The 21,013-nt window shown below is 52.4% G+C and overlaps 1 protein-coding gene across 1 annotated transcript in view; it reads left to right on the top strand.

Moving 5' to 3' along the window:
- Positions 1-20,789, top strand: part of Col23a1 (collagen type XXIII alpha 1 chain) — a 268,072-nt gene extending 247,283 nt beyond the window's left edge. Inside the window, exons 12-29 of the mRNA XM_060363748.1 lie at positions 467-493; positions 1,638-1,691; positions 3,106-3,168; positions 3,579-3,623; positions 5,951-6,028; positions 7,373-7,426; positions 8,019-8,063; positions 9,098-9,187; positions 10,011-10,073; positions 10,405-10,461; positions 10,694-10,720; positions 11,618-11,680; positions 11,763-11,816; positions 12,043-12,069; positions 13,927-13,980; positions 14,145-14,231; positions 16,538-16,576; positions 17,002-20,789. Of these exons, the coding sequence (XP_060219731.1) occupies positions 467-493; positions 1,638-1,691; positions 3,106-3,168; positions 3,579-3,623; positions 5,951-6,028; positions 7,373-7,426; positions 8,019-8,063; positions 9,098-9,187; positions 10,011-10,073; positions 10,405-10,461; positions 10,694-10,720; positions 11,618-11,680; positions 11,763-11,816; positions 12,043-12,069; positions 13,927-13,980; positions 14,145-14,231; positions 16,538-16,576; positions 17,002-17,004 (930 nt within the window). The 3' untranslated portion in view covers positions 17,005-20,789. The remainder of the gene's footprint in view (positions 1-466; positions 494-1,637; positions 1,692-3,105; positions 3,169-3,578; positions 3,624-5,950; positions 6,029-7,372; positions 7,427-8,018; positions 8,064-9,097; positions 9,188-10,010; positions 10,074-10,404; positions 10,462-10,693; positions 10,721-11,617; positions 11,681-11,762; positions 11,817-12,042; positions 12,070-13,926; positions 13,981-14,144; positions 14,232-16,537; positions 16,577-17,001) is intronic.
- The last annotated feature ends 224 nt before the right edge of the window (positions 20,790-21,013 follow it).

Genomic DNA, 21,013 nt, shown 5'->3' with positions numbered 1-21,013 from the left:
CTCTTGATTGCTCCTCGGCTGTGGCTGACGGAAGATTTGCAGGCTCTTGTGTAGTCATTTGTCTTCAGGCTTCACATTAGTCTCTGAAGTCCCTCTCCATGCCAGGATTCCCTCTTCGGGCTTGGGCAGTACCTGGAGTAGGAGGGAGACCCAAGTTCTCTGTGCAGGATCCTGAATCCCTGGACTAAGGACGGGTAAAGAGCCTCAGTGAGCAAGTCAGTTACACTCCAACACCCACCTGGGCCTGGGAGGTGCCCCTCCCCATCTTAAAGAACAGAGACTTCCCCAAGCTCAGAAGAGGAGTCGGAGGCAGACTGACTCTCCACACGCATATGTCTAAGGGCCCAGTGGGTCAAGGGCAGGCCACAGGTCATTGGTGCACCAGAAGGGACAAAGGCCTGGTGTGCAGGCCATACCCCCAGAGCACTGACCGCCCCCTTACACCCTAATTTTGTTTTGTCTTCAGGGAGAACCCGGCACTCCTGGAAAGAAGGTAAGAGGACCCTGTGGCTGGGGGAAGGGCAGAAGCTGGGGACAAGGATGAGACAGGAAGGTGCCCTTTCTTTCCCCGGACCCAGATTCTCGCTGTGTTAAGGCCCTGCCCTATGTCTCAGTGAAGCCAGACTCATTCACTCACTTGCTCATTCTTTCCTTTCATCATATCCATGTTCTCATCAGAGCTTGACCATAGCTCTTTAAGTGTGGTCCTGGGACCAGCACTGTCACCATCCCCTGGGGACTTGTCAGAAATGCAAATTCTGGTTGCCAGGGAAATAGTTGAGGTGGCAGAATGTCTGCCTAGGACAAAGCCTTGAGTCTGACCCACAGCACAGCATACACTAGGGACACACTGATAAACCTAGCACTCAGAAAGTACAGGCAAGAGGATTTATCCGTGGCTACATAGTAAGTGTGAGACCAGCTTGGGATACATGAGACCCAAGAGAAAGGAAAGGGATGGGAGAAAAAGAAAAGAGAAGAGAAGGAGAGAGGATGATAGAAAGGAAGGGAGGGGACAAAGGGAGGGAAGGAGAAGAAAGGGAGAATGAAAGCAAACTCTGGACTCACCCTAGACCCACCTGAGACTTTGGGTTTGGGCTGGCATCTGTTTAGTCAGCCTCCTGGATCACTGAACACATAAATTTGAGAACCAAGCGCTGGTGAATGCTGTCTGCGTTGCACCAAACTGGCTACCTCTTCCCCATTCCCATCTCAGCAAACACGCCCCATGCTCCAGAAGGCTGTCACCGCGTCCCTGTCCCGTGTGCTTTCCCCACAGTCCCCTCCCAGGCATAGTGCCTTCCCTCTATATCCCTGTGTCCCGTGGCACCCTCTGACTCCGTGGAGCCGGGACTGTGTGTGCTCCAGTCCCTAAGGGATGCTCACCAGCTGTTTGTTGGATGAATGGACTTGACCACCCCCTGTGTCTGCAGAAGCTGGCTCTAGGCTGCTTGTAGGGACTGAGGTGGATCTGACTCAGACCCTGCCTCAGAGGGTTAACTATGAAGAGCACCTGCCACTAGTGTCTGAGCAGGTGTGCAGCGAGTCTAGGGCAGGTGGGGGTCAGTTGGACCACTCAAAAGTGTGGCCAACATGTCCACGTGGGATGCCTTCAGCCTCAGCTGTTGTCTCCTCAGGGGGATGATGGGATGCCCAGCCAGCCAGGACCCCCCGGACCCCCAGGTCCCAAGGTAAGTATACACCCTCCTCCTCAAAGCCTGCCACCCTCCACCCTCCATAGTTGTATCTACCTAGAGATGCCTCTATCCTGGGCCTTTCACACCATGGGGCTCCCAGCTGATTCCCAGGGCAGGCCAGAGGGAGGAAGCGGTGGTCCCTAACCACCTTGGCAGCAGTTTGGCATCTCATCCAGGCCATCTGTCTCCCCTCCCCCAAGTCCTCTTGGCTCCCACTTTAGGCCCTCCATCCCCTGGCTGGTACCAAGCCGGGAACAGGATGTTATCTGTACACCTTGTTTCCCAAACCCTTTGCCACAGCTACCAAGCCCTAGCCAGGCTGCCCCCAATGTCTCTTGGACCAAACGTGGTAGTGCACACCCATAATCTCAGGCTGAGGCAGGAGGATCTGAGTTCAAGGCCAGCCTGGGCTACGGAGTGAGACCCTGACTCAGAAAAACCCAAGAGACTGAAGAGATGGCTGTCAGTAAAAGGCCTGCCTTGAAAGCACAGGGACATGAATTTGGCCCCCAGAACCCACATTTCTAAAAGGGAGACTAGGTATAGTGGTGTATGCATTTAATCCCAGCGCTCCAAAGGCAGAGGCAGATGGATCTTGGTGAGTTCCAAGACAGCCAGAGCCATATAGTGAGACCCTGTCTCAAAAGCTATATTTAAAAAATTAATCTATTGGTTTGGAGAGATGGCTCAGAAATTAAGAGCACTGACTGCTCTTACAGAGGACTCCCAGCATCCACATGGCAGCTCATGGCTGTCTGTAACTCCAAGATCTGATGCCTTCATAGATGCAGGCAAACACCAGTGCACATAAGATAAAAATACCCTTTAATTATTTATTTAAGGGCAATGGTAGCACACGCCTTTAATCCCAGCATGCAGGAGGCAGAGGCAGGCAGATGTGAGTTCAAGACCAGACTGGTCTACAGAATGAGTTCCAGGAAGGCCAGGGCTACCCAGAGAAGCCCTGTCTCAAAAGAACAATAAATAAATGAATTTATGTATTTTTAAAAGCTAAGCATGGTGGCTCCTCAGCACGGAGGAGGTGGACCAGCAGCTCCCTGGGGCTTGTTGGCTGCCAGCTTGCCTCTGTAACCAAGTTCCAGGCCCTGCCTCAAAAACAAAGAACTATGGATGATGCTTAGGGAGTGACACCCAGAACTTCCCCTGACTTCCCACATACATGTGCACACACACACCCGTACACACACAAGGTCTCTTGAGCTACCCCAGATTTGTGCCAAGATCTAAACCAGAAGGTAATTCCCCCCACCCCCACCCCAGCTAGAAAGACCTTGAGCTCCATCCCCTAGCCCAGAAGGACTGCAGTCACCAGGAGCCCTGAGCATAATGCCCAGCAGGCTCAGGCTAGCATCTCTGCTTGCTTTCACTGATAATTTCCCCATTTCAGGGCGAGCCAGGGGATGTGGGGCCCCGAGGAGAGAATGGAATGGATGGCCCTCCCGGACTGAAGGTGATATCACTACGCTCTGCCCCAGTACCTGAAGGGCCCATTGGCACTGTCACCCAGTCACCATGGTTGGGGGGAGGAGTATGCGTAATTTTATCTCTTAATTTGCACTTTTAAAGAGAGAGTCCCAGGAGGCCCTGGGCCAGGGGTCCCCTTTGACTCACAAGCAGGGTCGTCTGAAGGAGGGTGGCCATGGGTCACAGCCAGTGACAAGCCTAATTTGGGTTCTGCTCTGGGCTAAGTTATCATGGAGTTTTGGGCTCCAGGGCCTCAGAATCCCCACTGTTACAGAGTGTTGAAGGCTGTTCCTATACTTAGGCCATGAGGCCCCAGCGCATGAGCCCTGGACTCTGGGAAGAGGGGACGGGGTACAAGAATCCCACATATCAGCAGGCATCCTTGTGTCCCCACAGGGGGAGCCCGGCCACCCAGGCACAGATGGAGCCACAGGGCCCCGGGTAAGTAACACCCCTTCTGGCCACACCGGGGTTGTGGGGGGCAAGAATCCAGGGTCCCATTAGCTTCAGACGCCCTTTGTGCCCAACCGGGGTCCCAGAGGAATGGTTAAACAGCAAGCCCTAAGCATCTCATTTGTGGTGTTGTTTGTTTGTTGGTTGGTTGGTTTTTTGAGACAGGGTTTCTCTGTGTAGCCTTGGCTATCCTGGACTTGCTCTCTATACCAGGCTTTGTAGATCACAGAGATCTGCCTGCCTCTGCCTCTCTGAGTGCTGGAATCACAGGCATGCACAATCGCACCCAGCTAGCATCTTGTTTAATTGGTTTTTTGTTGTTGTTGTTTTGGTGATTTTAAAATTTTCATAATAAATGCCTAGAGTAACAATTAAAATACGGAAGAATCCTAACTTGTCAAGTAAGAACTCCCTCCCCTCACAGGTAACTGTATACCCTTCTAGAATCTTCTTTCCATATTCAAGCATTGGTCTTCAGTTTATCATTAGGCATGATTTTGCCTGCTTTGGGGTGACCTTGCTTTTTCTAACCCTCTGCAAGAAAAGCAAGGGCTCTAACTGCTGAGCCATCTCTCCAGTCCCTAACCACAGAACTTTTGTAAGCAAACCATATGTGTCACCAGCACCTGGAAATAAATGTTTCCAGCAATCTACCCTAAGGAGCCCCCCTCAGATCTGAGTGACTCTACTCAGGTACATCTGGGTCATTGACATCACTGCAGATGTTAACTTTAAATTAAATTATATACATATAATTAAATATATATATGTGAGGGTTATGTGCACGTCAGTGCGTGCCTGCTGAGGCCAGAAGAGGGCATCAGATCCCCTGAAGCTGGAGTTACAGATGGTTGTGAGCTGTCCCATGTGAATGATGGGAACTGAACTCGTGTCTTCTGCAAACGCAGTATACACTCTTAACCACTGAGCCATCTCTCCAGCCCCAAGAGCAAAGCAAAGTTAGTGAGTTCATTTCTGAAGCAGAAAGATGTGTACTTGAGGAGAGTCAAGTGACCCAGGCACAATGGCACATACCTGTAATCCCAGCACTTGGGGAGGCAGAGGCAGGTGGATCCCTGTGAGTTTGAGGCTAGCCTGGTCTACAAAGTGAGTCTAGGACAGCCAAGGCTACAAAAAAAAAAAAAAAAAAAAAAAGTGCACCTAAGTGGTTCAGCTATATTTGTGATCTGACTGAGGTTTTAAAGCTACTTAAAGCTTAGACATCAGGAAAACCACATGCTTGAATATTTTGTTTCCTTATCCACAAAATTCTGTCCTTGAAGAGACCTTCTCTTTTTGTGCACTGAAGGCTGACAGCTGGTGAAGGGAGTTAGTTAAAACATTGATCAAAACACCATTTATACATCTGCCACGAGGAGGTTAGACTTGAGGCATAGGTTCATTTGCAATTTTTGGCAATCTAGCCTGTGATGTTTCCCAAACAGAGTATAGCCCTTTTGCAGATGATCCGATCAGCCATAGTGAAAACTCCCAGGTGTCAGCCAGCGAGCGATCAGAATGGATGCCAGGAAGAGTAATGGGCTCTCTCCCTTTTCATGCCCCTTACATTCCCTCCAGAGCTGCCCTATCCCATCCTTGGCTCTGTTTTTCCAGGGCATCGAATACTGCCTCTCCTCAGGGAGCTGAGGAAATGGCTCAGCTAAAGCTCTTACCAAGCAAGGGTGACACCAAGTGGGTGGGTATGGGAGGGTCAACAAGTGATTCTATGGAAAGGAGAGATGGGGGGGGGCTGGCCCATGAGACTAGCCATCTTGCTGAGCCCTGGATTTAACTGAGAGACCCTGACGCAATAAATAAGGTAGAAGCAGGCTCCCTTGGTCACACAGTGTTTGTCAGGAATGAGTCTCAAGAACTGCTGGGAGGTGGTGACGGCGCACACCTTTAGTCCCAGCACTTGGGAGGCAGAGGCAGGTGGATCTCTGACTTGGAGGCCAGCCCATTCTACACAGCAAGTTCCAAAACAGACAGGGCTACATGGTGAGACCGTGTCTCAAAAAACCAAAAAGAAAAACAAATAGGTTTTCTGTTTTCCCTGAGCCTCTTTGGCTTTGAACATCCACGTGAAGGCAAACCACAGGCAGCCCCTCAGGCAAGGGGTGTGATCTTCAGCGGGCTCCCTGCCACCTCCTCACATGGCCTGTGTGTGATGCGGAGCTGACCCTTAAGGAACAGCCTGCTGTGATGACCCTGGGGCACAAGCATGCCTGTGACCTGTGTGACAAATTCAGGTCTCTTGACGTAGCAGAGATAGCTGCCATTTCACCTGTGATGCAGCTCTTCTTCTCCCGCCCCAGGGTCCCCCAGGGCTCAAGGGAGAACAAGGTGACACGGTGGTAATCGACTATGATGGCAGGATCTTGGACGCCCTGAAGGTAAGCCTGTTCCTGATAGACCTCGGATACACACTTTATGTCCACTCCTGAGGGAGCAATGGCTTACTCTGTGTCTTACCTATGGGGCCAGGGATAGTTTAGCACAGAGGCCTTGGTGTCATCAGGCGCCTACATGCGGAAACTGGTCCTGTGAGGAGAGCCACATAGTGCTGAGAGACCTTCTGTGAGTGTGACTCAGAAAGCTCTGAGCTTCCCACAGGCCAATGCAAAAAGAGAAAGCGCTCTTCTCCAAGGAAGTATCTCCAGAAGTATCTCCAGGGGTTTCCCAGGTACCACTGTCGGGAGAGCTAGGGCTTCTAATAATTGCTGTGAGGACAAAAAAGGACAAGCCTGACCAATGGGACCCATGTGGTCTCTAGGCACCAATCCAGAAAGAGACTGGTGCCAGCTGCTCTTGGGTTCAGGGAGGGATATGGGGCGCGGACAGGTAGTCATCAGAGACTGAAGTAGGCATTGGTGCCTGACCCTGCCTAAGCATCAATTCCAGTTACCACCCACAGGCCTCCGGGAAGTACAAATTGATGGTAACTATGGCCCACGCTGGCCTGCATGGCGTGGTGTGGTGTGGTGTGATGGTGTGGTACTGGCCTGGGGTGCATGGTATGGCCTGGGCTTATGGGCACCATGTGGTAGAATCCTGATGATTCTACCAGGGAGCCAGGAGGTAAATGTGGGTACCAGAGGCAAGAGGACTCAGTGTTGTGGACAATGGGAGCTGTAGCTGGTTCTTGAGTGTGAGGAGAGCTTGAGGTGGGGAGGTCACCAGGAACGTGGGTGCTGGGTCTGGGTCTAAAGAAGACGGGAAGGGTGGAGGAGATAAGCCCAGAGACATCACAGTGGGGACATCAACAAGGGAGCCCGTTACAAAGAGGAGAACTTGTGACAGGGTCAGAGGAGCTGGGAAAGAGGCAGCCTCGGGGTGCAGGCATGAGAGTCCGCATGAGAGTGTATTGGGACAAGAGCTTAGGCATAAGGTCAGAGCTTGGAACAGGGTGGGTACATCCTCTGCAGTGTGTCTGTGGAACTTGTGGACCAGACAGCAGAGCCAGATGGGAGCTCACAGGACCAGCAGAGCTGGCAGGACAAATAGAGAACGGAGGGCAGAGGGCCCTCCAGCCGTGGACACCAGGGTCTCCTCCAATGGCCAATCCCCTCTTCCTGGCCTCTCTGGGGACTTGAAGGCCAAAGCAAGCTGCATGTCAGAAGAGCTGATTTAACTGGGTGGGAAGCAAGCTTGCTAGGGACCTTGGCCTGAGGTGGGGAGGCTTGGTGGGCAGTGGAGGGTCCTGTCTAACCATAACTGGCTTGATCTTTTACAAACAGGGTCCTCCTGGGCCACAGGGAGCCCCAGGGCCACCAGGGATCCCTGGAGCCAAGGTCAGTGTCACTGCACGCATGGGACCCCTACGCACTCACCCCTAGGTCCTGCCTCTTCTCTCCTGTCTCTCATATGTACCCCTGATTTCCTCCTGGCACCCTAGCCCAGCTTATGGCGCTCAGAGAGAAGGGTCCTGCCCCTTCCTCACATCCCTTCTTTAGACCCAAGCTACCACTGTGGAGGGACATCCTGAAACTGAAGAGTGGATCTTCGGATATACAATGGTCCAGATGTACATAAGCCACCCAGATGTGGCTTGTGCCTGTTCATCCTTGACTCCAGGCAAAGATCCCAGGCTGGGCAGGGTCTGGCTCTGACACTAGCATCCTGGACTCTGAGACCTAGAACAAGTCACCGAACCCTCAGTCCTAATGGCAAGCACCCCAGCTGGCTGAGACAGCTACCAGCTCCAGCTGCCCTTCAGCTGGGCACACAAAGGGAGACAATGGGCATCTTTCTGAAAGTTCATCTGCAGGGACCCAACCCCAGAGGCTGTGAGCTGACCAGGAAGACCGCAGTCCCCACCCTGGGCCACTAACCCACTGGCTGTTGAGGAAGGCACAATTCCTTTTGCCATTTCTTTCCTTCCAGGGTGAACTTGGATTGCCTGGGGCCCCAGGAATCGATGGAGAGAAGGTCTCAGCCTTTCATTTCTATGTCAGTGTTGTACTGGGTGTGCGTGTGTGTGTGTGTGTGTGTGTGTATGTTCCTAACTACACATCAGTGAGCATCTCTCCAGGTGTCACTCAATATCTGTGGATAAATCTTTAATGCTGGGTCCATCTTGGACAAGTCATAATTGGTTGAGTGAAGGAATACTGTCACTCAAAGCTTCTGACACACGAACATAGAGCTGGCCTCATGGGGACTGGAGGTGTAGCTCACTAGTGAAGCACTTGTCTAGCATGCAGGAGGCCATGAGTTCAAGCCCCGTCACCACTAAAAAAAAAAAAAAAAAAAAAAAAAATGAATAATGAGAGACCGGAGAGACAGCTCAGTGGTTAATATTTCTTGCTGCTCTTGCAGAAGGCTCAGGATCCTGTGTCACTCCAGTCCCAGAGAATGCAGCGCCCTCTTCTGGCCTCTGCAGGCACTGCACTCATGTGGTACACAGACATTCATGCAGACAAAACACGTCCATACACATAAAATAGGAATAAATGAGATTTTTTAATTAAAGATTTTTTTTAAAAAAGTTGGCCTCATGAGCATCCCAGAAGAAACACCTCAGTCCTCACAAGCTGCCCCAAGCATGCAGGGAAGCAGAGGTGGGGCGTCACCATTGCTCCCCTGCTGTACTCAGCCTGTGCTCTCTGCTACCTGGGCTAGAGGTGAAGACTCACTAGCAAAAGGTGGAATGTAAGGTCAGGCGGGCTGGCGCACATCTGTAACCACAGCACCTTGAAAGTGGGAGTAAAAGGTTCAGGAATTCAAGGTTATCCTTGGCTACATAGCTAAAAAGAGAGAGGATGAAGGTGGGAAGGGACATGAATGAATGGGGATGGATGGATGGATAGATGGATGGATAGATGGGTGGATGGATGGATGGACAAACGAGGTATGGTGTATGGTCGGAACTGTTAAGCTCAGGGGCCCACAAGGATCGGGGTTAAAGAGAATGCCTCCCAACCTCCCAACCTCCACTGACTCCTTTTTCTGGTGGCTTTCAGGGTCCCAAGGGACCAAAAGGAGACCCAGGAGAGCCTGGGCCAGCTGGGCCCAAGGGGGAAACAGGCGAAATGGGCCTGTCAGGCCTTCCGGTAGGTAGCTGGATGGAGACCCACCCTAGGGGCTTGCTGATGTTGGCAGGGTCAGGGGTCCTCACATGCATGCCCTTCAGCTTCTTCAACCTCAGCTGTAAAAGGACTTCACCAGCCCCACGGGGAGCCCTGCAGGTGAGGCAGAGAGGCCCAGCCTGGCGGAAACCACTTAGCTGGGTGGCCAGGTGGCCCAAGCTGCCCCACCTTTCAGGCCTGGAGCACAGCGCCCCAACTGAATCTCCCGAGGGCTCAGTTTTCTCACTGCTAACAGCCACTGCTGCCAGTAGCTTTTCTATTGCCCCTGGGGCCTCATTAGAAAAGCTGTGGGGTGCAGGTTAGCCACGCAGACATTTCAGGCCTCAACCAAGACAGCTTTTACTACTTTTACTACGTTAGCCCTCAAAGCCGGTGTGACACGGGAGTCATTTGTTCATAGATGTGCAAACTGAGCATGTATCTGACCTATATGTTTGCTGTGTTAGGAAGTAAAATTATCTCGCCGGAAAAAGAAAAGAAAAGCTGCAGGGTGCTAAGTAGCCTCTAGGGACCCGTCACCTCACAGCTCATGTGTACCCCAAAGGGTGGCTCAGCTAGAGCTGGCACAGGCTTTTGAATCCTCAGCTGCTGCACCATGAGACACAGTTTGTCTATACCATTGACTGCTCTAGTCTCTCCACAGGGCATGTGATTTGGGGGAAACTGCCTTAAACAGAGCAGGCCAACTCACCACGGCCGGTGGAGGGGAGGAAGGCCACTGAGTGCGGTGGCGGGGGAGGTGACCTTAGGATGAACAAAAAGAGCTCACAGGCCACTCTGCCCACAGGGTGCTGATGGTCCCAAGGGAGAGAAGGGAGAGTCAGCATCTGACCACCTACAGGAGAGCCTGGTAAGGAGAAACTGAGGCCGGGAGCTCTCTCACAGCCAGCCCAAACCTGGCGGGGTCCCTGAGCCTTGGTTATTGAGAAGCTACCTGGCCTGACCCAGTACAGGGCAGTGGGAATGGGAGAGTGATGGAGTCTCAGACCGTATCTTCCCCACCCTGGCAAGAAACAAGGGTCCTTCACCAAGTTGTACCCTTCTGGGAGCAGAAAAGAGCTTGTCCAGGGATTCAGGGTATAGCAACCAGAAGTGCTTGGAAGCATATTGGGGGCTCCAGAGGGAGAGCAGATGAGGGGTAACAGTCACAGGATAACTAATCCATTTCTAACCCTCCCTAGGCCCAGATCATAGTGGAGCCAGGGCCCCCCGGGCCTCCTGGTCCCCCCGGACCCATGGTAAGGACAGTTTAACCTACAGCAGCTGGGATACCAAATGGGGAGTGAACCTGGATCTGGGAGTGGTGGTCTAGGGGAGAGAAGGTTTTTCCATGCGGGGAGCAGGGGCACATCAGGTCAAGAGGACAGAGCTCTCTGGTCAGGGCCATAACTAGCCTGACCCAAGAAAGTGTCAGCCTTAAAAGTTTCTCTCAGCCATACAGCCCTACTGATCTGCTCTTTCCTTCTCCAGGGTCTGCAGGGGATTCAGGGTCCCAAGGTGAGTGCAGAGACACTCTGCTCATTCAGAAAGTTTTACTAACGGAAAGCGTGAGGCCCCTGCTCAGCCCCTCCATTCCCAGTGTCCTACACAAATCACCCAGAGCAGGCCCACCCCATGTCTGAGTCTCTGTCCTTTCCTTCTCCTAAGCACCCCATCTGTCTCCCTCTTCCCCCAGCCCATCTCCCACTACATCAGCCTCCCCCCCCCCAACCTTCCTCTGTTCCCCATTCCTTATCCCCTCCACAGCTCTTGCCCATGCAAATCTGTATCGTTGACTGTCCACCGCCTGGACTTGAAGTCTTGGGTTTGGTATGCATCTGATCAAGCCAATGCACAAGTGCTCTGTGCCATGTGCCTGCTGCAAGGGAAGCAAGCACAGAGTGGAAGAGCAGCTAGCTGGCCTCACTTCTGGTCATACAGGATCTAACCTCTCCCTCCCCAGTGCAGAGGCCCTGAGGGGGACTCTGCTGAGAGTCCCCTAGAACCCCGGACCTGATGCAGCAGCCAAGCACACTGCTTCTGATCCTATTTTATTCCAAACTTCAACACACTGTTGTTTGGAGACATATTTGCTGACAGTCCTGGTCCAAGGCTGGCCTTCAAGGAGCTGACGATGGTCAGGCAAAGTGTTCCTGTAGCTTGATGGTGACCATAGCCATCATGGAGTGGGGGAGGGGGGGAGGGAGCCTGTGTGTAGAAGAAGGGAAAATGTACACACGTGCAGTACACACTATCATTTTTTTCTCCATGGAGCAAACTGGAGCCATGCCTGATGGAGCCTGGAGTCTATCTCTCTTCCACCTGCCATGCCCACCTCTGTCTTCACACAGACCCAAACTTTCCTGTCCTGCCTGGCCCGCCTCTTCCCCTGACTGGTTTCCTCTTCCCTTCCAGGGCCTGGATGGAGCCAAGGGAGAGAAGGGTGCATCGGGTGAAAGAGGCCCTCATGGCCTGCCTGTGAGTGTCATGAGCTTTGTGGGTCTTAGAGTATTACGTCCTATGCCCGCCGTGCCTGCTGACCCTCTCCTTTTCCACCCAGGGTCCAGTCGGCCCACCGGGCCTTATTGGGTTGCCAGGAACCAAAGGAGAGAAGGTAACTACCTTTTCTTGAAGCCCCTACCCACCACAACCACGTACCCATCATGTCACTCAGCTTTTGGGGCTCATCATCCCCTGAACCCCGCTGAGTCCCTGCACCCCAGAGGACTAAGTACCGTGTCTCCGTGACACCGTCCCACCCTGCCCCTTACCAGCCACTGTGCTGAACTCCCAGCATCTGAGTGTCTGACACCCCCTCATGCCCTCTCTTCTCTCCTCAGGGCAGACCCGGGGAGCCAGGACTTGATGTAAGTTTCTTGCGATTCACTGTGAATGCCCTGGGCCCTCCGTGTGTCTTCCCGTGTCGTCCGTGCATAGCACAACCTGGTTAGCCCAGGTTGGTCTGGCCCATCCCCAGCTCTGGCCCATCCCCCAGGCTGCTGCTGACTGGTTGCCCTGTGTCCTCAGGACTGAGTCCAGTGACATCTCCTAGAGTAGTCTGGGGATGGGTGATAGGTTGACAACAGAGGGGCAATGGAAACTTGAAGTGGATGGATGAGTGGAGAATGGATGGACGGGCTAATGGGTTGACAGACGGCAGAGGGGACAATGGATGATGGCTGAAGGAAATAGATGGATGGTGGATGAAGGGTAGAACGATGAAGAGATGGTGGGAAATGGATTAACAGATGGATGAGTGAATGAATGGATGGCGGCTGGCTGGCTGAAAATGGATTAATGGGTGGGGATGATAGCTGAGAGGTGATTGGAAGGAATGGATGGGTGGGTGGGTGTAGAGACGGATAATAGCTTGTAAAAGGGAGGTGGGAGAGTAGAAAGGAGACTGTTGCAATGTATTCATGACCGGGCAGTGAGACCTCGGTTAGGGCGGTGTTGTGAGGAGACAAGAGAAAGCATTAGCTTGATGTTGATTGCATCAGGCCTCCTTTGGTAATGCTGTATAAACAAAAAAATAGTTCAAACTTGATTAAAATGACTGACAACTGAAAAGCCTAGGGATTAACTGCATGTATCCTGGGCACAGCCATGTCAACACCACCCAGCCCTCTCCCTCTCTGGTCTTTGCTCATCCAGTGTGGGAATCACCAGAGAGCTGGTCCAGCCAGCCCGTCCAGACAAGCAGCTTCCTGGAACCAAATACAGTAGGAAGATCTAGTTCCCTCTAGTGGTGCAGGCAAATCTCTTTGGTTCTGTCTGATCCATATGACCTAGGAGAGCGTGATGTTGCCGTGATGAGCAAACACAGGCTAGGAACAGAGGGACCAGGCAGCTCCCGGCAGGGAATGTCACCTTCCATTGATGGGACAGAGCTGGAAAGTAACTCTGCTGAACCCCATTCACGTTCTGGACCCATGGAGGCTACTGGGGTGAAGCTAAAGAGACTGTATATGGTTGTGGGGTAGCCTCGGCTACCTTCTAGAAGGCCTGAAGCTCAGTGTGGCATCTAAAAGCCCTGCCATTTTCTCTGTCTAGCAAGCCCAGCCCTCTTCCACCCAGCTGGGCAGCAACCTGGCTCCACCCCTTATGGGAACAGCCCATCCCCCATTGCCCTACCATGTCTGTCTCATAAGTTCATATCAGAGCAAGAGTCTCATCCACACTCCACAACATGATGTAAGGGAAAAAAAAAACACACCAAATCCATTCCTGTCCCACCATCCAGCCTGCAGCCTGGGCCCTACTGCATGCTTAGTCATCAGGTTGGACAGATGGACATTAGATTAAGAGCTGAATGTAGAGGAAACCAAGCCAAGGGCAGAAAGCACATGGGACCCTCTCTCAGTCTGTTGTAGATGGCCACATGACCTTTGTGGATTTCTTCTGTCCCAGCCAAGCCTGGACTAGTACCAGCTGTGTCTGGCTGTGACAGGAAGAAAAGGCCCCTTTCCAGCAGCTCTGCCTCCCTAAGAATTTCTAGCCAAGAACAGAGCTGGGGCCCTAAAAGTACTCTTTCCCCTGTTACCCACCATGCACATCTGGTACCCAGCATGCACATAGGCTGACAACAACCAAAGCCTGGCAGTTTGTGCCACAGTTACGTGTAGACGGGGGAGGATGATGGATGAGAGAGGAGCAGAGGCATCAGGTCACAGAGAAGTAGGCTCAGCCCTCGTTTCAGGTTTAACCTTTCATCCATCTGTCAGGGTTTCCCTGGACCCAGGGGAGAGAAGGGCGACCGAAGCGAACGTGGAGAGAAGGTGAGGCCAAGGGAGAAGGGAGATGGGCCAAGCATGTGGGGAGGTGGAGGCTGGAGCTTTAAGTCCTGGTTGCTGCTGGACCCTGGGGCTTCTCACTAAGAAGTGGCAACTGGGGTTCCCCAGCTTGGCAACCATAGCCACACTACCATCTCCTTCTCATGCAGGGAGAGCGAGGAGTTCCTGGCCGGAAAGGAGTGAAGGGCCAGAAGGGAGAGCCAGGCCCACCGGGCCTTGACCAGCCATGCCCTGTGGTAGGTGTCTCAACAGGATAGAGCCCTGACCAGCCATAGGTGCCACTGCCAGCATTGCGGCTCCTTGTGCTGTGATCCTGATACTCCCAGCGGCGTGGCTGAAAGATGCAGCCATAGTGGTGACGGAGGCCTGGCCAGGAATCATTTACCACCCCTGTTACTATCTTCTGTGGGTCACTTGAGTGGTGACCCATCTTGCGCCAGCCTTGGGTAGGGATAGAGAGGACTGTGGACAGGAATAGAACTGGCTTTTTTCCAGAGTCGTCAGCAATTTGGGGGGGGGGTACCCTGGGAGGAGGCTAGTTGCCGAGAAGCCCAGCAGACAGACAGACTTGGTGGGGACAAAGTCAGTGAGTGTCCAGCCCCACTCTCCCTCCCTGACCATGGTTGCCTAAGACCTCACTGGGGTCTGGCTTCCTCTGGACTTTGTGAGACCAGGCTGGACTGTGAGGTGGGCCTTCCTCAGTCGCTGGGAAAGCCAGGCCACCCTACCTTCTTCCCTAAATCTCTCACTCTCCTCCTGCACCTTTCATTCCAGTATCTCTTTTTCTGCTAGCCTAGCCAATTCCCCAGTCCCCTCAGTAAACACACGGGTTCTTCCTTTTCTGCTACCTGCTTATCTGCCTCACTTCCTGCTGGCAACAGCTCTTGATAACGTGCCAGGCCTGGTAAGTGAAACTCCCACAATTCAGTTCCTGTTTTCTAGAAAGCTGGAGGATTTACAGGGTCTGTAACTGATGTGCAGAAATAGGCAAATGAAACAGCTGGGTCTCCACACTAAGCCGTCCAGATGTTCACTCCCAGGCACCCTCGTCGGGGCTTTGGGCAGCAGGCAGACTGACTCAGAGTCAGGGACTTCTGCTGGGTTCTCTGGCCTCCAGTGAGTTCCTCCAACCCTCTGCACTTTCCTCTCCTCCTTCCAGGTGAATCTGAGATATTAGTGAGAGGGGGAAAAAAAAAAAAAAACCTGTATTCCAGCCCTCAGGAGCTTGAGGCAGGAGAATGGAAAGTTTGAGGCCTCTGCTACATAGAGACCCCATCTCAAGTACAGACAGCCAGGACTGAGGACATGTCTCAAACAGTAAAGCACTTGCCTTGCAAGTGTCAAAACCTGACTTCAGATTCCCAGAACCCTCTTGGAAAGTTAGGCACGGTGGCATGTGCTGGCAAGGTAGAGAGACAGGCAAATCTCTTGGCCAGCTAGCCCAGCCCACTTAGCAAAGTTCCAGGCCAATGAATACTGTGTCCCAAACAAAAGATAGAAGGTGTCTGACGGCCTGACCTTCACAGTCATGTACACATATGACATACACATACACACATATATACACATACAGAGAGAGAGAGATACAAGCGCAGAAAGACACCCGAGAGGGTGAAGAAGCCCAGCCCTGCTTCCACAGAGCCTGGACCCAGACTTCCTCCAAGTGAGTAAGCCTTTGTCTTTAACACAGGAACATCCTGGGTGTGGAGGCAAGCGAGGGGCACCGGGCTCCCTGGGCCTTGTGAGGGGCGTCGGGCCCTGCCCTGTGGTACGCAGTGTGGCCGCTGTGTGCTGTGTGTGCAATGCTGGGCCTTCTGGGATGCTTTGGGCTGCTGGCTCTGCCTGCTCTCTTCCTCATTTCTGCCTTCTGGTGCACTCTACCCCTCTTCTCCTCTCCCCATCTTCTGGTCCCCAAACTGTGCCCCAGCATGTACTTGGATGGGGCACAGGGAGGGTATCTCATACATTTTCCCTAACCCTGTGCTTTGGAACAGAGCAGAGTGCTCCTGCCTCAGGGTTCCCCAGGGACTTTATGTTTTGGTCACCTCCAGCTCTCTGGTCCTCCAGGACACCTGAGGAAAGCCCACTCCTGATCATGTCTCACCCTGATGACACTGTCTCCCTCCCAGATCTAATCAAAGTGACCAGAAAAGGCTGGAGAGACGCCACCTCCTGTACTGTCATTCTCTCAGAGGCATTCCTGCCCCAAGCCTGAAAAGTGGGCACACTCCGATGTAAATGGACGCTGTGCCAGCGGTCCTATGAAAAGGGTGGCATGGCTTCTGTCTGCCAGGAGTGACGTCCACGGGACACTATTCAAGTATCCCCACAAAGCACCATGCGAGGACAGGACAAGTGAAATGAAGGACAAGTGAATTATATCTGTAGACAAAGGAGACACCCAGCCCTGTCTCAGTGGAGTCCAGTGGCTTCCAGTAACAACTCCCTGGCTGCATGTCCCTAAAGTCCCAGGAAGGGTGGGGGAGGTATTGACAAACCACCAGCCTCCTGCCCTCGACACTTAAACCTTCTTCTCTTCCAGGGCCCTGACGGGCTGCCTGTGCCTGGCTGCTGGCATAAGGTAAGGTGCCTCCCGGGAAAGGATCTCAAGGGTGGGCCTGGAGGAGTTGGGAAGGGAGAGTTAGATGGACAGAGAAGACACATGGGGGACCAGGCACCGTCGCACAGAGGCTTGAGTCTCTATACCACTGTCCCACACAGCGACTGAATAGTCAGGTTTCCCAACAATGTCTGTGACCTTGTGGTCACAAGGCCAAGGCTTGGACTTGATCTTGGCTGATGTGTGTCATCGGCCTTGCTGTTCATCTGGGTCTTGGATGGCATTTGGCCATGCCAGTTCAAAGCCACTGGGGAGCCTCCTGGGACTTATCCCAACTGCCCCCACTAAAAGGGGCTTGGAAAAAAAAGCGGGACGACACTTGTTCCTGAAGAAATGGGCAAGGTAGGGGCTCCTCCATCACCTTCCATCTCTCCCTCCTTTTCCAGTGATCCTCAGACGTGGCTCCTCACCTGTACAGACGCATGTGGATGTTTTTAACTTGTTTAAAAAAAAAAAAAACAGTAATATATTGATCTTCTTTATGGGATGTGCCAACTGTGGCCTTGTAACGTTTGCAAGTGTGCCAACCAGCCCCTGGACGGTCTGCACAGGAAGCCGGCAGGAAAGCAGATAGGTCACTCTGGGAAAACTTGTACTTGAGGGCCCCGGGCAGGGCCTGGCTTTCCCAGGGAAGATGACGAAGGTGAAACCGCCTGGCTCAGGTGAGGCTGGACAGACTCCAAGTTGGGCCTGTAATCACCTGATCAGCAGAGACAATAACTGTTCTCTGAAGCCCCACTTGCCCCAACCTCTCACTGTCCAACAAGAACCGTCCCCCCCCTCCCTTTGGACAACTGCTGTACCCTCTTTCCTCTGGACCCTGCCAAAGGCAGCTGCACTGGGACCCTGTGTTCAACAGGACAGGTGAAGATTTCAAGAGTCCAGCACCGGAGAGAAGGCAATGGAGAGAAACCCAAGAGGGTCTTGCTCCAGCCAGGCTCAGTAGACTGCCAGAAGCGGCCCTGTCACAGGAGCTTGTGTCCTCCAGCCTTGAGACAAGGCAGGGCTCTGTGAATACCTCAGTATGGAGCCAGCTGCAGGCAGCCCAGTGACCCCTGACTGTGCAGTGAAGAGACCCATAGGCACTAGTTGCTACATTCAGCCTCCTCACCGCCTCACCCAGGGCAGGAGCAGAAAGGGCCTGTGTCAGCCCCAAGGAGACAGGCCTCCCGTTCAGAACTTGGGTCTCATCAGCCCCAAGTCTCCCGCCTAGAACTCTGGTCAGCCTGGCAGAAACAGGCCTCCTGGTAAATGGTACAGACATCACGAACCCAAAGGCCAGTCCCCGGCAAGCCCGAACAATACACCTCTAACAAAGGTTCCCGCTACCCGATCCATGGCCTCACATCCCTCCCTATGTAAAGGTGCTGTGAGTAATAGATCACAAATGTGTGCCTGGGTGTGCCTGTCCTTGAGGACTTCCCCGGTCATCTCTGGCTGAGTTTCATTTTAGTGGAAGAGGGGCTTTCGCAGAAACCCGAGGATATATTCAGGGTTATAGGCTCAAGTCCTGCACCCACGCATGTCAGGAGAATCCGGGGACCAGCCATTTCACTAAGGCCCTGTATGCCCTTCTGTTCTGCTTAGCAAGGACTCCCCAAACTTGTCGCCTCAGAATGTTCACTCTCTCAGCTCTAAAGATCCAGGGGCTCACCTGTACAGGTCTCACTCTCGGACTCACCTCATATGGTGGTTGGCGCCTGTCGGAAGAATCCTAGTGGCCATGACACCTACCTACGTAGAACCTTTCTACGTGACCTGGACTTCCTCACGGCATGGCAGCAGGATTCCTAGAAAGCTGTGTCACCTTGTATGACCAAGCCCTCAAAGTCATATGCTGCCACTTCCTGCCAGAGTCAGAGGTTCACCCAGCTGATGGGGAAGAAGACAGAACCACCTCTCACTGGGGAAAGTGACAATGTCATATTTATAAACGAGAAGACGTGGGAGAGTAGATCTTATTGTAGCCCTTCAAAAAAATAAAAAAAAAAATCATAAACATCGGCTTTCATGTAGCCCAGGCTAGCCACACCAGGTAGCTAAGGAAGACTGTTGGGGGTTGGTCTGCAAATAATAAATCATAAACATTATATAGCTCAACACCCATTTAATTTACAACAACAGATGACCATAAATCTATGGCCTGCCAGTCTCTACTCCCGAGTGCTGGAATTACAGCGGTGCACCGCTGTGCCTGATTTATATAGTGCTGTGTTCGAACCTAAGGCTTTATGCATGCCAAGCAAGCACTCTACCAACTAAGCTACATTCTTAGCCCTTGTTACAGCATCTTCAATAATGCCTCCTGCCACTCATCTGTAGCATGAGACAGTAATGCTCAAAAATCAGATGTGGTTCAGTAAGATTCAGCTTTATGGAATACACACAGAGCCTAAGACCAGTCAGACACCCCGAAGTACCTATGGCTGACTGCCCTCACTATCCACTCCAAGACCAAGTATTAGCCAGAGTCCTGAAGAATGGATCCGTGTCTCCCCTCTGCTTGTCCTTAGAAGCTGAAGAGAAATGCCCAGCAAATGTACCCATTATCACAGATGACAAAAACCTAGCTCTTTCTGTGTGTGCAGAAAAACCAGGAGGCTGCGGTAACAGTGTCTCCGGCCCCCTTCCTCCAAAGACTGAGGTCCAAGGAGGGCCACACTCCCCAGAGCGCACACGTGGATGCCTTGCAAAGCAGGGGCCCAGCCACACACAGGTGATGTCCGCTCCCTACCTCTGTCCCCCTCTGGAGCCAACCATGTTCTCTGCCACTTGACTGGGTTGACTCGGGAACCAGAATGAGAAAAGGCAGATGTCATGGGCCAAGCTGACTAGGGTGGCTCCTTGGTGTTCGTGCCTACTTTGGAGATGCACCATAGCCTCTTGAGCCCACCACACTCTACAGCTAGCAAGTCACTCCTCCTCTCACCTAAGGACATCATCACTTCATCCCCTCAACAGTCCTGTGAAGAAAGGCACAGCGGTGGGAGGTGTTACTATGTCCATTTTACATTGAAGAAATCTGAGGCTCGGAGTGGGTAGTCATCTGCTCAAGCCTGGATATACAGCAAGGCTAGAGTGACAGGCCTGGGACTGGACCCAGGCTCTTGGAGGTCGCCTAATTTGTCTTCAGAATTGCTTGGCAGCTCATGGAATCTGCTCGGCAGTCCCCTGACATTGGGTGGACAGCAAGCAGAGCTGTAGAAGTCCGAACTGCTTGCTCTCCCTTTCTCCTCTCAGGCCATTCTTGGACCATTGCTGCCCCCATGTGGACTCATACCTTGGACCCTTGCAAATGGACATGCAGAGCCACTGAGTCCTACGCCAGCCTGGAGTGGAGACAGAGAATGAGTTGTTCAAGGTTCCAAGTGAGAGGCTGGGGAATGTCCTGCCTCACCAATGAGCCTCAAGGACTGAGAAGGGCAGTTCTCTGTCAGTCCTATAATTCTGGAAGAGAGGGGTCTGTTTATTGAGTCCTTGAGTGTTTGTTCCATGGACACAAAAGAAGCCACCAGGATGGCTGTCCCCCTGGACAGATGGCTCCGAGGCTTTAGGGAAGCCTGCTTGCTTGATATCCGTCCTTAAAGGAGGCTTTGAGTTCTCACAGAATTGGGAGACACTCCTGGCATTCAGTGGACAGTCAAGTTAGCATACACCTGAAATCCTGGGCACTCCTGTCCAGTGGTGAAGCTGAGAAGACCTTGCGTTAGATGCAAGGGTTGGGTATGTTTGTTGGCTTATTAAAAAGGGTCTCAATACATAGTCTAGGTTGGTCTCAAAGTTGCAATTCTGCCTTAGCCTGGCAAGTGCTGGGATTACAGGCCTGCAGCACCATGCCCCCCCCATCCAAGTCTAGCTCAGCCCCTTCCCTCCTCTCAGCCCGTGCCCCCTTGGCCTCCAGTGTTGCCTTGAAGGGCAGATGCCAGGAAATGGACAGAGAACGTTTAGCATGGGGTCAGGGTCAGGAAGGACAGGCCTTTTCTGAGCAGGAAGTAAAAACTACTTTTAGGTAGTTTTATGAAACTCCACTCAGTTTGGGGAGATGGAAGGGCTCTGTGGCTGGGTGTTGGTGAAAAGATGCAGCACTGAGAATGTACTGATGCCACTGAATTGTACCCTTCAAAATGGTTTGGTTTTTTTTTTTTTTTTTATGTATATTTTACCACAATAAAAAACAAACAAACAAAAAAAAAAAAAAGCAAGAATATAAGGTTGTTCTTTAATAAGTGTTGTAAGCCTTTTGCAGTTTTGTGGGGAGGTAAGAAATGAGCTGGGCCTGGAGAGATGGCTCAGAGGTTAAGAGCACTGGCTGCTCTTCCAAAGGTCCAGAGTTCAATACCCAGCAACCACAAGGTGGCTCACAACCATCTATAATAAGATCTGGTGCCCTCTTCTGGC

This window comes from Meriones unguiculatus, chromosome 11 (assembly GCF_030254825.1).
Source record: "Meriones unguiculatus strain TT.TT164.6M chromosome 11, Bangor_MerUng_6.1, whole genome shotgun sequence".
Classification (NCBI taxonomy): domain Eukaryota; kingdom Metazoa; phylum Chordata; class Mammalia; order Rodentia; family Muridae; genus Meriones; species Meriones unguiculatus.
The sequence above is the reverse complement of the archived record's forward strand: the minus strand, read 5'-3'. Positions and strand labels throughout refer to the sequence as shown.